A 21,002-nucleotide genomic window follows, 5' to 3' on the forward strand; every position below is an offset into this window, starting at 1 on the left:
AAACACTAGCTCATTTATGAATAAAAAGAAAAACAATTAAAATATTGTGGAATATTTGCCACACTTTTAATGCTATTTTTGAAAATGAAGGTTGTATTCAACTTTCAACTATTTTTGGTAAAAGTACGTCAAAAACACGAAGCTTTGGCTCACAGAGAACAGTAAGCTATAAAGGGCTCAAAACAACAACACGTGTATAATCATTCAAACGGGGGAAAACAACGGTCTTATCTATGTATAAAACGAGAAACAAGAAATACTTATGAATCACATCAACAAACGTTGTATATTTTGGATAAGTTAGAACTATTTCAATTAATTTTTGGAAATACTCATATCAGGATAAAATTGCATTTTATTGTATTGATATGCGGACGGAGTCCCCAATAACAGTAGAAAATTCAATAAAAAAAAATACGGGAAAATTTCCCGAATTTTTCATTGTACTAATGAACTCAAAATCGTTCAATTTTTTTTGTCGTGTTTTGAAATCCCGGACCTGCGCAGAAATGTACAATGTACTTCCTTTTTTCCGGTCTCGTTTGTATGAAACTTTGAGTAAAATATATATTTATCAGTCTAGTATAAAATAGGAAGGAACGCGCAATACCAATTTCATTTTTAATAATTCCTTGATATGAAAAAACGTTACCTGATGATAGCGTTCCTTTGTTTACGTTGCATATGACGTCATAATTTAAATAACGTCACAACTAAATCCCTAACAACAGAACCAAAATCGGAAACGTTACGGTATTTCCGTTTCTTTTTTTTAAACAAATATTTAAGTTACAAAAAAATAATTCATACAGACTTCGTCCCCATTTACAGGTAATGCCTGCCTCATATTATTTAATGTGATACTACGAATACAGTCAACAATCATATTTATTATATTCCTTGTGTATCTTATTTGAAGAATTGGTTCAAAATAAACAGTGCAACCGGGGAAGTGACAATAAACTCTGCATTAGATAGAGAATTAACAGATACAGTATTACTTACACTTACAGTCAAAGACATGAATGCAAATGCAGCAACATTTATTTTACAGACAGCTACAGGTAAGCAAGTATACTAAATCAGAAGTATACAAATAGTCATGCTGATTTTTGTACAAATCATTGAATAAATACTTTTTAATTATATTTGCATGACAGAACTGCAGAGATTATTTCCGTTGTACGTTACATGGGTATCTTTAAACTTAATGAATTCGTCAATAATTGAAGTGGTTCTTGAATGAAAATCAGGTCTGAACAATTGATATGATGAAAGAAGGTTGAAAGATATAAGAGGGGCATTCAATATTGTCAGTTTAAGTTTTAAAAATATTAAAAAGCGGAATATTTTGAAAAAAAATTATTCATAAAGACATTTTACGTGTTGTTATAAAAAATACATTGGAAATTATTTTGTTTATGTTAAATGAGGAATTCTTTAAAAAATGAAATACCAGAACTGCAATAATCCCAATTATGTAAGGTTCAATTGAATGACTTTCGGTTTACATATTTGAGCTTAAAACGGTACAAGACAAACTATGCGGTATGGACTTTGCTCATTGCTGAAGGCCGTACGGTGACCTATAGTTGGTAATGTCTATGTCATTTTGGTCTTTTGTGGATAGTTGTCTCATTGGAAATCATACCAAATCTTTTTTTTATATAATAGATAATATGCATGATGTATTTATTCATATGCTACTGTGTACGTGTTAAACTGTTGCATTACCAACATGTCAGTATTACAAAAACTCATTAAAGACGCAAGGCGTATACTTTATGAACTGCAATTATGATTATTTTGAATGACCATATAAAAAATATTAATTGTGACACAAAGTACGGACTACTGCGCTACCTGGGATCACTATTTATATTGTTATTCATATTTCTAAATTCTGATTTCAAAGATAAAATTTGACAGTTTTGTATTCATGTCTATCAACCTTTTATTTAACATTTATTTTTTGAGGGATTCTTCATTAGTTTCAATTTCCTAGAATATAATGTGTATCCATCATTATTCGATATCTCTATCAAGATGAGCTGTAACCAATCGATTTTGGCTGAAGATGTTTGAATCCTAATCAAAAAAGACAGTCTTGATATTTTTCAAACTATTGTAAAATTCAAATATTTTATTAATAAATCCCCATATTGCCTGCAGCTGAATCATTCAATAACATCAACGATTTCCCCGAAGTTTTGATAAAAAAAATTGTATAAATGAACATGCATGGAACTTACTTATCAGTATTACTTTTTTCAGCTACACTTACTGTTTCCATACTTGACGTAAATGATAATTATCCAGTGTTCCTAGAAAATTACCCTGTCAATATTACCGAAGGGAAAATCAGTGGACCGGTCATTACTGTTACAGCTCATGATGCTGACAAAAATCCCAAAATAACATATAAGATAACGAAAAACTATTTGAAAGATACATTCAGCATTAATCCCAATACAGGTGAATAATCCTACTTAATGTTATATAAATGTCACTCTTAACTTATTATGTTAAAACGTGAATTTAGAAGCACAGAATATAAAACAATTGAGATCTAACCACCAAGCTCACGGCAGCTATCACAGAACTATGTTGGGAGAAATATTATGCATAAAGACAACAGTAGTATACCGCTGTTCAAAACTCATAAATCCATGGACAAAAAACAAAATCGGGGTAACAAACTAAAACCGAGGGAAACTAATTAAATATAAGAGGAGAACAACGACACAACACTAAAATGTAACACACACAGAAACGGACCAAGCAGCAGACAAAATCCCACGAGAATAACAAATATAACATCAAAACCAAATACATGAATTTGGGATAGACAAGTACCGTGACACGTCTTATCGCAATGTGAAATAACACTCATAAATAAAAGAAAACAAATGACGCAACGTTAAAATGTAACACACACAGAAACGAACAATAATATAACAATGGTCATATTCCTGACTTGGTACAGGACATTTTTAAAGGAAAAATGGTGGGTTGAACAATACAATAGAGCCTGATTGAGAATCCGTTTTGTTTTCAATATACTTATATATGATACATGTTATATATGTATGTTTTTTTTAAATTCTAATGTCACAGCCTTGCTTTCAATGTTTCTTACTTAATTGATATTTCTTCTAAGTTGTGATAAAATGCAGTTTGAGAATATTTTATTTAGAATAATAATCGTTTATGAAAACCATAAAAATCCAAAAGTTGCCAACTTCTAAGCTTGCAGGATTTTTATAACTTCATTATTAAAATATTTCTGCAAAATATGACAGTTAAACAAAAACTATAAACTTCATGCACTTAAACTTGTATCTCGTGATGTGCATTTAGGATATGTCTGCTCTGTTGCGTTTAAATGAAGTTTTAGACTTGTTTTGTACACAAATAATGACCATATTATAAAAACCATAATACAATGCCAATGTTTGTTTACATGTTAACGCTCCATTTCAATTCATTTGGGTGTTTGCATTGTTTATGTACTAGTATTCCAAATGGATGACGGAAGTAGAACATTTGAGAACTACTCGATACATATCCAAATAAGATATATATTTGGCCTGTTATTAGATCCAAGAATTAAACTTCTTGTAAAGTAAGAACATTTCCTTCCTATTGCAAGCTGTACAAATTAAATAAAATTTAGAATGGAAATGGGGTATGTACATGTGTTAAAGAGACAACAACTCGACCAAAGGGCAGATGACAGCCGAAGTAGACCAATGGGTCTTCAACGCAGCGAGAAAATCCCTCACCACGAAGCGTGCTTCAGCTGGCCCCTAAACATAAATATATACTAGTTCAGTGATAATGGACGTCATACTCAACTCCGGAATATATAAAAGAAACCAAAACTAAAAATCATACAAGACTAACAAAAGCCAGAGCTTCCTGACTTGGGACAGGCGCAAACAATGCGGGGTTAAACATGTTTTTGAGATCCCAACCTTCCCTCTATATTCTTCAAGCCAAAGTAGAAAACAACAAACATACAACAATAAGTCGACCAAAACTTATCTTTATTCTGTTCAGTTTATATTATGCCATCTAATCAAAATCTGTATTTGAACATGGTGTTTGCATTAAGTAAACATTGTCTTTCTTTTTTTGTTAGGATTTTTTTCTAATGTCAAACAAGTTCTTTTTATTTGTTGATAAACTTTTAATCAGTTTCTTTATATCACTCATTTTATCTTTTGATTGGTCGATTTTGCTTCTGAATTTCAAAATATTGTTTGTAATTTTCAAAATAACGTGTATTGCATTTATGAGATAAAGTTTACAGTTTCCCTTTATGAAATTTGTATATAACATACATTTATTTAATATTTAATATCTTTTTATTCCCAATGTATGGTCATTATGTTTTCTGGTCTGTGCGTCCGTTCGTTCGTTCGTCCGTTCGTCACGCTTTATGTTAAAGTTTTGGTTAAAGTTTTTTGTCGAGGTAGTTTTTGATGAAGTTGAAGTCCAATGATCTTGAAACTTAGTACAAATGTTCCCTATGATATGATCTTTCTACTTTTTAATGCCAAATTAGAGATTTTCTCCAATTTTCACGGTCCATACAACATAGAAAATGATCGTGCGGATGGGGCATCTGGGTACTGGGGACACATTCTTGTTATACTAATGTTTAAAATGTGTGACTAAGATATTTTAAAGATATAGAGATGTGGAAAACACTTTTATTAAACAATGTAAGAACCAGTAACGCAATAACTTTATTCTCTGTAGGTCAAATCACAAGAAATCCTTTAATAGACGTCGACAGAGAAAACCATACAACCATTGAAATAGAAGTTGAGGCTAATGACACTTGTTTCACCAACACCACTTCAGTGATAATTACAGTTCTTGATATCAATGACAATTCTCCTGTTTTTCTTCCTTACACTAACACTATAAACCTGCAAGAGAACAATGGCACAGATCAGAACGATATATACAATAGTTCATGTATTATTTGGTTTAATGCAAGTGATGCTGATGCGGGACCAAATGCAGAATTGACATTTAAAATTATTGACGGTTTTCACAAATTCCATATTGATTCCTTTACTGTAAGTTTAATTAAGCAGTAGTTTTAGTAGGTATTGTTTTTTTATTTCTTATTAATCATCAACTTCAAACTTTTAAAAATGAAGATCAAGTAACAAAAGTTTCATTAACTGTAATATAAGTTACATTGTGATCCTTCTCAGTTTGTTTCAAGATAAAGATTTTACTAGTTAGATCATGTACTGTTTCATTTCAGTTTAGGATTAAAATTATAAATTTCAATTAAGAAAGAAATTTTCGGATTTATTTTGTTATCAATTGCAGACATACCTATGTATTATATGTTTTCAGGGAATAGTAACAACTACAGGACACTTTGATAGAGAAATTAAACCAAGTTATATTTTAAAAGTTACGGTTAATGATAATGCTTTGGATGAAAATGAGCGTAAAACTAGCACAGCAACCATTACGATAAAAATCACAGACATTAATGATAATAATCCTTTCTTCCCAAAAGAATACTACATAGCCAATGTAAGGGAAGACCAGAAGGATCCAAACTATTCAATAATTGCTGTAACTGCCAACGACAGCGATATAAATCAATCTTTTGAATACTCGATTGAACCGGACACAAACGAAAAAAGTTTGTTTAGAATTAACAAACATTCTGGATCAATTTCCGTCAATGCATCACTTAAAAATAACTATGGTTGGACAAATCTTACTGTATGGGTGGAAGATGTTGGAGGTCTGAAAAATTCAACATCGGTATTCATATACGTAGAGGATTTGAACGACAACAAACCTGTGTTTCATGGTCTTAAAGCTTTCTACAAGATATATGAGGTAGATCAATAATTGTTTTTATTTCCATTAGTTTCCTTTTTTATTTTTTTTTTATTTTAAGTACTTGTCGAAATAAAATAAGAGTTAACCTCACTGGGCAGTCAACCCCAACAGCAATAAAAATAAAATCAAATTTAAGTCTTCATTCGTTAATGTTCTATTTGATGCGCGACTTTCATCATCGAATATAAACAGCAACAGACAGATATATTTTACATCTTCATGAATAAGCATTAATGACAATCACTTAAAATTGTATTCAAAGTTATATATGTCAACTTTCCATTTATTCGTTAATAGTGATGAATCTTATTGAAAACAGTATTGACATTTATATAATTAAAACTAATCTACCGCTTATAATGGCACATGCTTAGCAGATGTTATATGAAATATACGTTATTGGTCTCATTACAGGTGAATAGGGATCTTCGTTGTATATATATCTTAATGCCCCATATTATTATTCAGTTGAAGATTATGACTTGTTTAAGCTGTGTATGCTTAATCATAATCGTCAACACAAAAGATTAAATTTTCTTGGATGTTTGAGTACCACTGTAATTAACTTAATTTATGTGTTTTACGATTGGATGGATGCCTTCAAATTCATTATCAAAACTAGATACATCTTTACAGTATAAATATGTTCATTCCAATCTATTGAAATCATAAAACATTAATGAATGAAAATGGAAATATGTTTCATTTCAGTGTGCAAAAATAGGTTCAAATGTTACGATTCTCAATGCAACAGACGCAGATTATGGTCTCAACAGTAAAGTGTCCTACACATTTGTCAACCAAACAGGGCCTGGGAAGAATTACAGAGATTTTCTGCTAAATAATAGCACAGGAGAGATAACAACAGCTAAGAATCTAAGTGCAGACGGAGATTATAGGGTATGTAGTATGATACATAAAAGTTCTCAAATAATTATTACTTGTTACCTTTTTAGCTCACCTGGCCTAAAAGGCCATGTGAGCTTTTCTCATCACTTGGCGTCCGTCGTCGTCGTCGTCGTCGTCGTTAACAATTTTTCAAAAATCTTCTCCTCTGAAACTACTGAATGGATTTGAATGAAACTTAAAATGATTGTTCTTTAGATTATCCTGCACAAAGTGTGTGCTTCGATTTTTGATCCGTCGAAAAACATGGCCGCCGTTACTTAAAATAGAACATAGGGGTCAAATGCAGTTTTTGGCTTATATCTCAAAAACGGAAGCATTTAGAGCAAATCTGACAGGGGTAAAAATGTTCATTAGGTCAAGATCTATCAGCCCAGAAATTTTCAGATGAATCAAACAAACCATTGTTGGGTTGCTGCCACTTAATTGGTAATTTTAAGGAAATTTTGCAGTTTTTGGTCATTATCTTGAATATTATTACAGATGAAGATAAACTGTAAACAGCAAAAATGATCAGCAAAGTAAGATCTATAAATAGGTTAATATGACCAAAATTGTCAATTGACCCCTTAAGGGGTAAATGTCCTATAATGACAATTTTTCACAATTTGTTCATCATATTTGCTAACTTTAAAAAATCTTCTCCTCTGAAACTACTGAATGGATTTGGATGAAACTTAGCATGATAATTCCTTAGATTATCCTGCACAAAGTGTGTGCTTCGATTTTTGATCCGTCAAAAAACATGGCCGGCCTTACTTTAAATAGAACATAGGGGTCAAATGCAGTTTTTGGCTTGTATCTCAAAAACGAAAGCATTTAGAGCAAATCTGACATGGGGTAAAAATGTTCATTAGGTCAAGATCTATCAGCTCTAAAATATAAGATTTTCAGACGAATCAAACAAACCATTGTTGGGTTTCTGCCACTTAATTGGTAATTCTAAGGAAATTTTGCAGTTTTTGGTCATTATCTTGAATATCATTATAGATAAAGATAAACTGTAAACAGCAAAAATGATCAGCAAAGTAAGATCTACAAATAAGTTAAATATGACCAAAATTGTCAATTGACCCCTTAAGGGGTTATTGTCCTTTAATGACAATTTTTTCACAATTTGTTCATCATATTTGCTAACTTTAATTGGTGTATAGAATGGTGTATAGAATGATTGTAAGGTGTACATGTCTAGCTGACAGGTGTCATCTAACCTTGACCTTATTTTCATAATTCAGTGGTCAAAGTTAACTTTTTTAGTTTTGGTCTATTTTTTTAATACTTTATGCATTAGGTCAACTATATTTGGTGTATGAAAATATTTTATGATCTATATGTCGGTTACGCAGGTTTTATTTGAACTTGACCTCATTTTCACAGTCCATTGCTAAGTTTTAAGTGTTTGTGTTTTGGTCTCATTTTCTTTATTTATAAACAGTAAGTCATATATATTTGTAATATTGAAGAATTGTTAGCTGTACATGTTTGCCTGGCATGGTTCAATATGTTCAATAAGGCATTGTTTACCAGGTGAGCGATTCAGGCTCTTGAGAGCCTCTTGTTTACAATCCCAACTAACAGCTATGGAAATAGAATTCCCAATACTTTTGTAACATCAACAACAGCTTCATATTTTTACAACTCTTATTATAAAGTTATTCACTTGTAGATCTTTCAATGAGATGCATACACTACGTTTTCAGTGTATATTAAACATGTTAAAAACAAATACATTTTTGAAAGACAATCAAATATGTCTTTTTTTATGTCCGTTCCAAATATCAGATGATTTGCATTTTCATTCAAATCTACCTTTAATAAAGTTTATCCTATGTTATTGTTCTTCTAAATTTGAAACATTGTATTAACCCTGACACCAAGAATGTTTTCAAAAATTGAAAGTATAATACTGACAAAAATAAACAGGAGCTGACTCCTCTTTAGCAGTCAGAAGACCCCCGAATCATGATGTTTTTGTTTTTGTTTTCGTTTGCTACTTTGATTGATTTTAATTTGATTCTATTTTTGGGGTCAACTGGGCTTAATTGGTTTATAATTGATTTTTTTAATAAAAAAGTAATCATATTTTCTACAGCTGCGTGTAAAAGCATATGATCACGGAACGCCTGTCTTGTCAACAATTGAAGACATCGAAATAAAAATTGTTGATGTTAACGATCATCCTCCAACGTTTCCTCACACAACAGAAAACGCAAGTGTACTAGAAAATACTCAAAATGTTACAGTAACAACAGTTAAAGCAGAAGATATTGATAAAGATTCAATTATCGAATACAAAATGAGTAAGTGTTACTAACAAACTAATTATAAATAGATGAGTCGTTCATTGTGTGAAACTAATCTTATTCTTTTTTAAAACCTCTTAATAATGTTTTAACAAATGTGTACCCGGACTGAACTTGAGATACATGATAATGTTTGGAGCCCTTGCTTTTCTGTGTGAGCCAAGGCTCCGTGTTGAAGGCCATACCTTGACATTTAATGGTTTACTTTTATAAACTGTTACTTGCTTGGAGTTTGTCTCATTGGCATTCATAGCTATATCTACCTATATCTATGAAATACATATCTATTTTTCTTCCATTTATGTCCTACAACGGTAGAATTGTGTCCAGTGCTTTGATCCGTTTGAATTGTATCTATATTTAGTAGCATTCAATATTGTATGCGCAACACTAGTACATTGTTATATAGTATAACTCGTTAGATATTGCAGTCATTTTCCTTTAAACGATATGTTCGAAGTCAACAACCAATCACGACTCTCTCCGTACTTACTGTTTAAAATGGAGAAAACGAGAAAAAGCTGACAAAAAATCTTTGTACTCTTTTTTTAATTCAGTAATACACATAGTTGATACACGTATAAATTTGAAAGAAACATTTTACTCTTAACAACAGCCATAAAACCCTATTTGTAGTATCAAACATAAACTAAAAGAACTACCCAAGGAATGTTTGTCTCGGCTGATAAGGCTGCTAATAATATCATTATTGTTTGACGTAACTTTTACATTAGGGTTCTGCAAAAGAAAATCACGAATTTATCATCATTCCAGCTTACTCCATTTTTGAAAAACGACATCTGTAACAAACATAAACTGCTAGCTACTTCTTTACAAGCAGAACCAAGTACAATGAAAGTCCCAACTGTGCACTGGCTTCCGAAGCTACACAAAACACCTTACACGTATAGATATATTTCGTCTTGAAGTCATTGTTTCACTACTAAATTGTCTATTTTACTTACTAGAACATTTGGTACAATCAAACACATGATAATAAATTGTTCAAATAAGGCCTTTGAAAATAGTGGAATTAATTACTTTTAGAGTGTCAAAAAATTTAAAGAAGTTCATTTGTACTTAATAAATTGCATTTATATATTGCTGATTTTGAATCTGTTCAAAGTTTTGATTATTCTACCCTATATACCACTTTGCTTCATATTCTTATTAAGAAAAAAACCACACGCCTAATTAAATGGGCATTTAAAAAGTCAGTGTGCGAATACATGTGTTCAAATTCGTATAGGTCATTTTATTTAATAGCAGCAAACAAAAGAACTATGTCAAAAATTGGATATGCTTTGATACTGTATCTGCCCTGAATTTTTACTGGATAACATTTTTGTTTGCTTTGGAGATTGTGCATTTCGTCAAGTTATCGGATTTACATTGGTAAACTGTGCACCACTTATTGCGGACCTGTTTTTGTATTGTTATGAATTACAATTTATGACAAATAAAGGCAACAGTAGTATACCGCTATTCGTTAAAAATGAACAAAGACCCATCGAAATAACATTTCATACAAAAATTTAACAAACGTTTAGATATTTGGATGATTTATTAGCTCTCAATAATGAAGACTTCAGTATGTATACTAAAGAAATTTATCCTATTGAACTAACTTTTAATAAGCTAATACAATCAATGAACACTTCCCTTTTCTCGATCTTGATGTCTATATCATTAACGGGAGTCTTAATACAATATTTATGATAAAAGAGATGATTTTTCATTTCCTATCGTCAATTTTCCATTTTTAGATGGTGACGTTTCCTTGTCACCATCTTATGATGTTTTATACATCAAATTGTACGATTCGCTCGTGTATGTAACAACGTATTAGATTTAAGCGAGAAAAAAATATGAATTACTGAAAAATTATTACACCAGGGTTTTCGATATCACAAACTAGTCAAAACATTTACTAAATTTTATCATCGGTTTAAGGACATCATTCGTTAATATAGCTCTCAACATGCAGACGTTCCGGTATTTCACATACAATTTTTATAGAAATATTCTTTATAAAGCACAAAAATGTCAGTATTCACTTCAAAAACTAACAAAACCTTCAATCAGACTTATTAAGAAGGGATATAGTTACGATACTGTTGTCAGGTCGTTAAAGATTGCATATTTTGGATTTAATATTGATTCACTCACTAGTATATTTATGGCCTCTGCATCGGAATAAATCACATTTATTCTAAACCAGTTGTTAGCATGACAGAGGTTATATTCTTCTCATATATTGTATGATGGTATAATAATAAACCCCTAACGGGAGTAATGGTGCTTATCATTCATATGATGAAGACATAATCTTTCAATCAGTTTGATTGAGGCTCTGGAGCTGGCATATCGGGAACTGCTATAAGTCCTTTGTTAATTTATGTATTATTGTCATTTTGTTTAGTTTATTTCATTACTATTCTGACGTTGGGTCCGAACTTAAACTGAGGTTTTACTGTGTGTATTGTTGTGTGTTTGTTTTTCTACATTGGCTAGAGGTATAGGGGAGGGTTGAGACATCAAAAAACATGTTTAACACCACCGCAGTTTTGCACCTGTCCCATGGCAGTAGCCTTTGGCCTTTGATAGTCTTCTATGATTTTTAATTTTAGTTTCCTGCGTATAATTCGGAGTTACGTATAACGTCCATTATCATTGAACTAGTATCAATATTTGTTTAGGAGCAATCTGAAGGACGACTCCGGTGCGGGAGTTTCTCGCTGAATTGAAGACCCATTGGTGGCCTTCGGCTGTTGTCTACTCTATGATCGGGTTGTTGTCTCTTTGAAAAGTAAAATCACAAAGATACTGAACTCCGAGGAAAATAAAAAAAATAAAGTTCGCAATCAAATTGACACATTCCCCATTTCCGTTCTCAATTTTATATCTTGTTTTTATAAATTTGACCGCTAATAATAATATATAAAGTAAAATAAGAGAAAAATAAGTATTTTGAGGAAATTTTTTTCCAGAACAAGATGATAGTGGATCGTTTACAATTGACCTAAAAGATGGTACAATCAAGATTATCAATGCATTGGATAGGGAAAACACTACAAATGCTATGGTATCTCTTATAATAGAAGCAGTTGATGCGAGTGGAACTAACGCTAGTGATCAATGTTATAATTCCATATTTACACAAAATAATTCGACTACAACGACTGTCAATATTAAAATATTGGACCAGAATGATAACAAACCAATATTTAAAAGTAGCTTTATCAGTATTGGTGTCAGGAGAACTATCACAACTGGAAAAACTGAAGCATTTATATATGATTTGAAGGCAAGTAAACTTGATCTTATGCGACACATAATATTGCATCTAGTAACGGTAACCTTTGTATTGATTAAATCTTTATTGTTTTAGTATATCCGAGTTTATTTCTGATTGGTTTTTATACCCCCGCTTTAAAAAAAGGGGGGTATACTGTTTTACCTCTGTCCGTCCGTCCGTCCATCAGTCCGTCAGTCCGTCCGTCAGTCAGTCCGTCCCATGAAACTTTCGTCACATTTTTCTCAGGAACTACACATCCACCCTTTCTGTAATTTGGTATCAACATTTATATATGTCAGCCATACCGTGTGATGCGTTTTCAGATTCATCACTTGACAACTTCCTGTTTACCGAACACTTGTCTGATTTTACACATGATAGCCAAGTTGAAAATTTTCGTCACATTTTTCTCAGGAACTACAATACAAGGATTTCTGAAATTTGGTTTCAGGATTTATATAAGTCAGCTATACCGTGTGATGCGTTTTCAGATTCATCACTTGACAACTTCCTGTTTACCGAACACTTGCATATTTTTCCACTATTAATATTATCCACTTGCGGCGGGGGTATCATCAGTGAGCAGTAGCTCGCAGTTTCACTTGTTTTTTTTTTTAAACTATGATTTTGTAACATGAATTCATACTAAAAAAAATCATATGTCCAAACAGACTCTTTCGTAGCAGCATAATGATAATAAGTAACTGAAAACAGGTGAAAGAGATGAAGAAAATTAATGACGTTAGTCTTTCAGATTATTTGTTTACGTACCAAGTGTATATTTATTTAATCTTAAGAAAAGAGACACATCTTGTAACTCCATATATAACAAAGTGTTCTTTTTTATTCTTTTTCAGGAAAGCGTTAAACCCGATCCAGATTCAGAGCAATATTCCGTTCATCAGTTTAAGGTGAATGGTAAATTAACTTACTCCAGTGGTGACCAGTTAGGACAAAAGATACAAGAATTATTGAACACAAACAAGATAAAGGCGTGCACAGGAAGTAACGAAAAAACACCAATTTGTGTGACGGGCAACGGGACAGTTAATACTAATATACAACTTGAAGAAAATATGAAAGGTTATATAAACATTCCATTAATTGTAAAGGATGCTGCAGGGTACAGTACGACAGTGCTTAGGGTATGTAAACAATGTACAGGTAATACAAGCTAAAAGTGTTCGCTTTTATATCAATTAACAGAAATGTGCATGATACTGATTCAAAACATTGTTCTTAGTCGTGGTAGCTGGGTTGTGTTAAACACAATTTTACGACTAACAGGGAATTAACGAAACCGATTATATATTAAGTTAGTTAAATTTATTTTTTAATGATACTATTTTTAGCCATGTACAATAATTTTGAATTACTTTTTTTCAAGACTAGATAATGATAAAATTAGAATAACTTCCATTTAGATATTTAGAATTAATCAGTCGAGAGTGGGACAACATACAACAATAGGACATACTACTCAAATAATTGAAGGCGATAGTTTGATAGGAAACCTGGTATATTTGGTGTGAATAAACTCATCGTAGATGTCAGGATATTTTGTATTTACGCCAGACGCGCGTTTCGTCTACAAAGACGCTCGAAACCAAAAAAGTTAAACAGGCCAAATAATGTACGAAGGGAAGGTAATTCCCTAAGGTAATTAAGGTAATTCCCTCGGGGAATTATAACTCCACCAGCAGTGGCATTGACCCAGTGGTTTGAAATAAACCTTTAATTAATGTCGAAATAGAAAAGTTGAAGACTGTTTTTAATTAGACGCCTCGATTGGATTAATGAATAACAATGAACATGTAAAACACATATAAGCTTTCAATTACTCATTAAGGGCAACTGAAACTTAAATCAGTTAATTATCATAAAAACATGGATTCCACAACAATTCCGAGTTCATTATTATAATGCTTTAATATTCAAATATTTTTAAAAATGAAAATTAAACAATCGGGTATTACATACTCTTTTTCACTATTGAAAAACACTTAATAGAATTCATAATGCATGGTAGGGAAAGTCAGACTCACCAGTTCAATCAACTATGGGTTTATAAACTAATAAACTAGTCAGAAACGGATCAACGTCATTTTTTTTTTAACTAAAATTATATTTTAGTCATTTTTTCATATTAGGATTAATCATTTCAGATTTACATCATCTCTGACTATCAGACAGGATCGATATTGATCAATGGTAATAAGGAATATGTACAGAGCATTAAAGCAAAGTTGATGGGGTATGTTAACCAAACACGCTAGTGTTTTGCAATATTTTTACTTCAATGAAGATTTTTAAAATTTTAGGAAATCGAAATGTATAGTTATCTACTTTTTGGATTAAAACTACTGGATCACACCTCCTCTCAATTAAATATTCCACTGAAGAAAACATCTTACATGATTTTATCTATTCGACAATGTGGAAAGGTTTCTTTCGTTTAATATAGGTATTTAAGCAGTTCATCAATAGTTAGCAAATAAAACTACCTTCAATTAAGAAAAATCAATCAATCACCTCATCTAATTTTGTTTTTGATATCCGTTTCTTATAAATAAGGGACAGACTTGTTTTGAAAATAGCATCTCCTTTGATTTCTTCACTGTAGCATTTGTATTGGAATAGAAAAAATGATTTTTTCTTAATCAAGACTATTCATATATCTATACTCACTTTCATTTATATTGCTTTACTGACTGAAGATATTAAATGAATTTATATCTTTCTGTTTCAGAATTCTTACCCAGTTAACTAGACAAAACTTTACCGCTGATGGAATTCGTCCTTTTAACACGGGAACCTTTCAAAGGTAAACTGCAGAATTAGTTATATTTATATTTGGCTATCGGACAAACCATATATATTGAAAAGATTCCTTTCGAGTTATGTTCTTCACCTGAAAAATTCGACAATTATGCGTGCCTTTATGACGTCATTTGCAAGATAGGGTTCGCATGTATCCCTGCACTATTAAAGTTCATTCGGCGTCTTTATATTCGTCATTATCTATGATAAACTTGAAATAATGTTTGTTTCTCGTAAGTATTTACTCACAATTCCCTAATGACAGCAGTTCTGGTTCTAATTTTATAAGAAGTCTTTTTTCAAAATAATTCGTGCAATACAGCATTGTATTTTCTCAACCGTTCACTCAACGTGGGAAGGAAGTGACGATGTCAATCAACGTATGAATGATGATCACTAAAACCAAAACTTTTGACAGAAATGCAATAAACTCGAAAGTGACCTCATTTGTGATTTCAAAAAGAAAATATTAAGATGTACACTACAGTTAACTTAATATATACATGTAAGATACAAAAATAATAAATTTATATACTTTGACATAAGTGTGCTTTTATTGGTGCAAATCGTCTTTGCAATTACTGTTGTCGTCATGAATGATTGGTCAAAACTTTAATCACTTTATGCAGAAAACATGGACATTTGTGGCAATTGAAAATATTCATACGATTTTTATCTTGAAGTAAGAATTTCTTTTGGAAATACTCCATACTACCTTTAACGATAACAATTAACTGAAAGGATTGCACAATCCGTTCTTTACTCTCAGCATGATAAGTGTCGGTTTTACTGAAATGCATTTTATTTCAATTAGTACTATTACGATCGCTGTAAGCAATGACAACTTTAGAGTAGTTTAAATTGAAGATATAGCACAAATATTGTCTACCTTTACAAAAAATGGTGCATGTTGTAATATGTATTGACAATGAATCCCTCTATGGAATTTCAAAATTTTCTCTGCGATATTTTCAGCACGTATCTGGATTTCCATGTTGCTGATCCGAAAACAGGAACAATTCTTAGCGCAAAAGACGCCATTCAGTAAGTTAACCATTTGATATACAGTAATATGAAAATGTTTATGGGAACAATTGAATTAATCATTTAAATGATGTTATACTCGGGACACCACCAAAAGCATAACTTGATTGCGTTAGGTAACAGAAAAAAGTTTTTTTATGTTGATTAAACATAAAAATCAACAATGTCGCTCAATTCGAGTAGTTGTAGACACAAATCATTAATAAAATTGCAAAGCATCATAAATCAAATTATCAAAAGGTGCAAAATGTGACAAAATCATTCGAAACATAGGGCTAGTGGGGCTATTTGTGTCTTTAAAAACATATAAGTAATATTTCGACCTTAAACGGAGAGTATATGTAGTTTGAAAGAAGTTAACCACTGACACTATAATTTAGGATCGGTAAGTCTTTGTTACCAGTTCATTTATGATAATGTTATGTTTTATATGAAATAAGGACGGTGACATGCGTATTTGTATGCATTTATTTATTGCAAAATTATGAACAAAAACACAATACAATATTAGAAAAAATTAGAGAACTTTGAAAATTTCTCAGTAAAGTTCAAAACGTTTGGGTTTTTTAATATATAGCTGGTTAAATTCGAAATAATAAATGTTGATAATATTATTAAGGAACGAATGTTCCAAATTCCGAATGTAAAGTTGTTCATGTAGGTCAACACGTATTCAAGTTTCCTTTTTGAAGTTGAAAATTTTATCAAATATGCAATGATTCTAAATACTTTCGATTTTATTTTCATTTTGTGGAGTCGTATTACTTTATATTTTAGTCAGTAATGACATTGTTTACTATAATTACGGTTAAGAAAGATCCCTAGAGTATAGTAACTGTTATTACCCAATAAAGAGTATTTAACTGTTTTATTAATATTTCTATATTAATTGCTATTTTGCTGCCATTTTTTGTTCCATGGTCTATTGCACTGGAAATTATCATTCTATTGCAACTGTGTGAAGTCTATTGCACTGACCTGTTATGACCTCTTATTCTGAAATCTGATTAGTTGAAAGTTATTCATGTTGTCCAATCAAATTGGGTTTAAACGTTCTTAAGTTTTTTGTTTTGATTGTCTGCAAATAACTTCCGCGATGGTGCGGTTTGCAAAATTGATGATGGAGACTTTAATAATTTCTTGTAATTTAAAATAACTCTGATTTCAGGTCCGATTTATTTAATTTCTAAAGTATTCGTTGTTCATGTATGCTCCTTACACATTATAATTAATACAGTTGCTACTTTCAGGTGTTTAATTTCTAAGAGTTTGTTAGAACTGACTCAGTATGTATTAGGTAATAAAACAGTTATTGAATGTTCAACAGTGCAATAGATCAAAATATATTTCCCTCGGTATGAAGATCAGTTCATTGTTCTATTGCCCTCAGCCATAGAACATTGAGCTGATCTTCATACCTCGGGAAATATATTTTGATCCATTGCATAGTTATATATATAATAACTGTATAATATGTGAGAACAAGAAATCAGAGTGTGTCACATTGATTCAATATAATGGAAAAGGAAATGATAATATCAACTGAAAGATTTTTTTAAGTCATGTATTTTCAAAAAACACAACATGTATGAAATGTGATAGCTAAAACAAAAGTGTAGTTCCTGTTTTCTCATAATTTGAATGTATAGCAATTATGATGTATATTATTCCAAAAAAAGCTTTCTTCTCAAATGTGTGTTCTTATTTTTCAGGTTATTCGACAAATATTCGAGCCAACTAGGAGTTTTTTTAAAGCAGTATAGTATTTTAGCTGCTAAGGTACTTGACAAATTCAAACTAATGTCCAAAAAAAACTTAAATATCAGTAACAACTGTTTAGCTGTAAGTAAAGGCAGATGCAACTTCCAGTGATTACAAAGTTCATTCTGTCTTTTACAATTATGTTTTTTTTTTGTATATAACCATATACGTAATGTGCATCCGATTATTTTTTATTTTCGGGTCTGTCTGATCAATGCATCGGATTAGTCCTGACTAGTGCACTTCAGTAATATCTAAAACCTATTGAGAGACAAAGTTCGCTCATAATGATGTACAATTAAGAACATTGTTGTCTCTAAAGTGTATTTTCTGTCAGCATTGTGATCTAAATGACGTTTCTTAACATTTTCTGGAAAAAATACGTTCTACCCGCTTATAGAAATAATTTTAATTCACTTAATGATGTTTGTCCAAGTTTTTTACCATAATTATTTATTACACAGGCCTGGTTATTCTTCTAAATACATATTTTCTTTTGTTTATATTTATATGGACTTTTAATAATTCCTTTGTTAAAACAAAATCATATTTATTTTTCTTTAGACATATACAGAAACTCAATCCCAGGATGATGAAGGCGGTATTAAGACCACATACATTATGATCGCTGTGATAGCACTCCTTGGAGCTACAAACTTGTTAATTGGTTTCTTCTTTTGTAGTAGTGCAACAAGGTACAGTTGTTAGATGTCCTATCTTCGTACATTTTGTAAGACTTTCAAACGAACAAGCAAGTTACAGAATACTAATTGTAAAACTGTGAACTATTGAAACTGTGTTTAAAATCTAAATAGACGTGTGTCCTAAAACATTGTAAAATAAGCGGCACATATCTTATTTCTTTAGAACAGTAATCTGTCAATGTAAAAATGTAATTTATACGATTGGATTTTGTTTCAAAGAAATATTTTTAATGTTTTTGGAATGAGAGAAAATGTTGTGATTTGTATTAATTTTTATTATGATATATTTAATAGTATGTTTTCCTTTACAGTATATTTTACATAATTGAAAGATATTGTACCCAAAAGCTTTAATTACTCGTTCAGTTATACTTTTTACAGTTTACAATATAGATATAACGTAAAACTCATTTTGACCAAAAGTTTAATTTGATAGTTTTCTTACTTTCTATGTAATTTGATTTCTAATAACTTTATGTTCATTTCCATTTGATTGGTTTTTGTCATGAAGAATAAATGATATGAATTTCTTTTAAAAACATCATATCCTTTTTGTGTTATAATAAAAAAAATCATATAATTTTATTATTTACGTCATTTTAGATACCAACGAAAACTGAAAGCAGCTACAACTAAGTCAACAGTAGGTTAGTACAAAAATGTAAATAATATAAGGCCTTTCAGTAATATATATTATACAACCCATCATTTTTCTGAAAATTTCCTTTACCAAGTCATGAAATGGCAGTTATCAAATAGTCCGTTTCTATATATGTTGGCGTTTTTTTCTATCAATTTATAACCTTTGAACAGTGGTATACAAATGTTGCCTTATACAACAAATAAATTAATGTGATTTTACATTTCAGATCATTTTATTAAATTTTGCCATTCAAGACTTTTCTCGCTAGTAATCTGTTTCAGGTTTTTTGTTAGTATAGAAATTGGTCACAGAGTTCTTATGTACCGGTTTGTATTACAAGTATGCACTACATTTGTTACACAAATTTCAATTAAGGCATTGATACTTTTTCAGATCAGGACAAAGGTGATAAAGAGACTCACCCAGGAACGAATGTGTATGCTAGAAAGTACGTAGTCATCTAAATATAAGGGTTTTATTGATGTTTAGGCTTATGACTGCTCGTGTTTAGTGCTTGCACTTGGTGGTTTTAGACAAGATCATACATCACTTTATGTTGATTGCATGTAACACACCATCGCCCATTCTAATATGACGTTTTTCTTAAGCTTTGGATATAAAGCCATGTTCTAATTCAAAAAGAACATGGGCTGCACGTTATTGACGTCACAATTGGAATTGCAACGTCAGATGAATTTTGAACAACGCCAGAGATCAAAATGGACATTTTTGTTGGTGTTGCTTGCTAGGAAATTAAATAAAAAATTCTAAAAGTAAGTTTAAATGTTTCTGTTCTTTTTTTATTGATAAAATGCTGATTTTCTATAACGTTTTTGGTTCATGAAATCAAAATGGCGACATTCCGAGCGTCTACTATAGGTCCGCTTCGGAGTGAAAAAGTTCAAATATTCCTATTAGAATCGAAATAATTTTATCCTGCCATGCTCTATGCTCATTTTAACATAGGTAGGCATTATATTTGTAAACATTTAATAACCTCGCTAGCGCTCGGTATTAAGATATTAACAAATATAATGCCTACCCATGTTAAAATGAGCATAGAGCATGGCAGGATAGAATTATTTCTTAATTTGTAAATGCAATGACAATATTTATTGTTATTTCATATTAATGATCCACAATGCAGGGTGACTAGGCATAAAATTATACCACAATGCAGGATTTTAAGACATATGAATCTAATCTGCACCCTATATTATAAAAACTTCTGGCTTTGTTGTTAGATTTCAAATAGTGTAACAAAATAGCACCCCTGTGAGATGATAATGAATAATTCATGAATATGCATGAACATTTCATGAACTGTTCATGAACAGATTTCATGAACAGTTCATCATATCTTCATGAACATTTGATGAGCAATTCATGAACTGAAAATCGACAGTAATGTTCATGAACTTTAATGTTCATGAACAATTCATGAACAAGAAAGGTTCATGAGCATTTAAATGTTCATGAACAACAATGATCATGAACCCTTTCTTGTTCATGAATTGTTCATGAACTTTGTTCATAAATTGTTCATGAACATTGAAGTTCATGAACACTTAAATGTTCATGAACTTTCTTGTTCATGAATTGTTCCAGTAGATTCCACTGGAATTATCACTGGTAAA

At 31.1% G+C, this 21,002-nt stretch overlaps 1 protein-coding gene across 1 annotated transcript in view; it reads left to right on the plus strand.

Annotated features, from left to right (window-relative positions):
* The window catches only part of LOC143044649 (cadherin-23-like), a 65,657-nt gene that overhangs the window by 40,514 nt on the left and 4,141 nt on the right, over positions 1 to 21,002 (plus strand). The window contains exons 21-35 of the mRNA XM_076216707.1: positions 920 to 1,064; positions 2,275 to 2,475; positions 4,768 to 5,093; positions 5,383 to 5,883; positions 6,598 to 6,786; positions 8,885 to 9,092; positions 12,086 to 12,402; positions 13,251 to 13,538; positions 14,559 to 14,647; positions 15,143 to 15,217; positions 16,189 to 16,257; positions 17,970 to 18,036; positions 18,583 to 18,713; positions 19,326 to 19,369; positions 19,759 to 19,813. Coding sequence (XP_076072822.1) covers positions 920 to 1,064; positions 2,275 to 2,475; positions 4,768 to 5,093; positions 5,383 to 5,883; positions 6,598 to 6,786; positions 8,885 to 9,092; positions 12,086 to 12,402; positions 13,251 to 13,538; positions 14,559 to 14,647; positions 15,143 to 15,217; positions 16,189 to 16,257; positions 17,970 to 18,036; positions 18,583 to 18,713; positions 19,326 to 19,369; positions 19,759 to 19,813 — 2,705 coding nt within the window. The remainder of the gene's footprint in view (positions 1 to 919; positions 1,065 to 2,274; positions 2,476 to 4,767; positions 5,094 to 5,382; positions 5,884 to 6,597; positions 6,787 to 8,884; positions 9,093 to 12,085; positions 12,403 to 13,250; positions 13,539 to 14,558; positions 14,648 to 15,142; positions 15,218 to 16,188; positions 16,258 to 17,969; positions 18,037 to 18,582; positions 18,714 to 19,325; positions 19,370 to 19,758; positions 19,814 to 21,002) is intronic.

The sequence above is a fragment of the Mytilus galloprovincialis genome, chromosome 9 (assembly GCF_965363235.1).
Source record: "Mytilus galloprovincialis chromosome 9, xbMytGall1.hap1.1, whole genome shotgun sequence".
NCBI classification, from domain to species: Eukaryota; Metazoa; Mollusca; class Bivalvia; order Mytilida; family Mytilidae; genus Mytilus; species Mytilus galloprovincialis.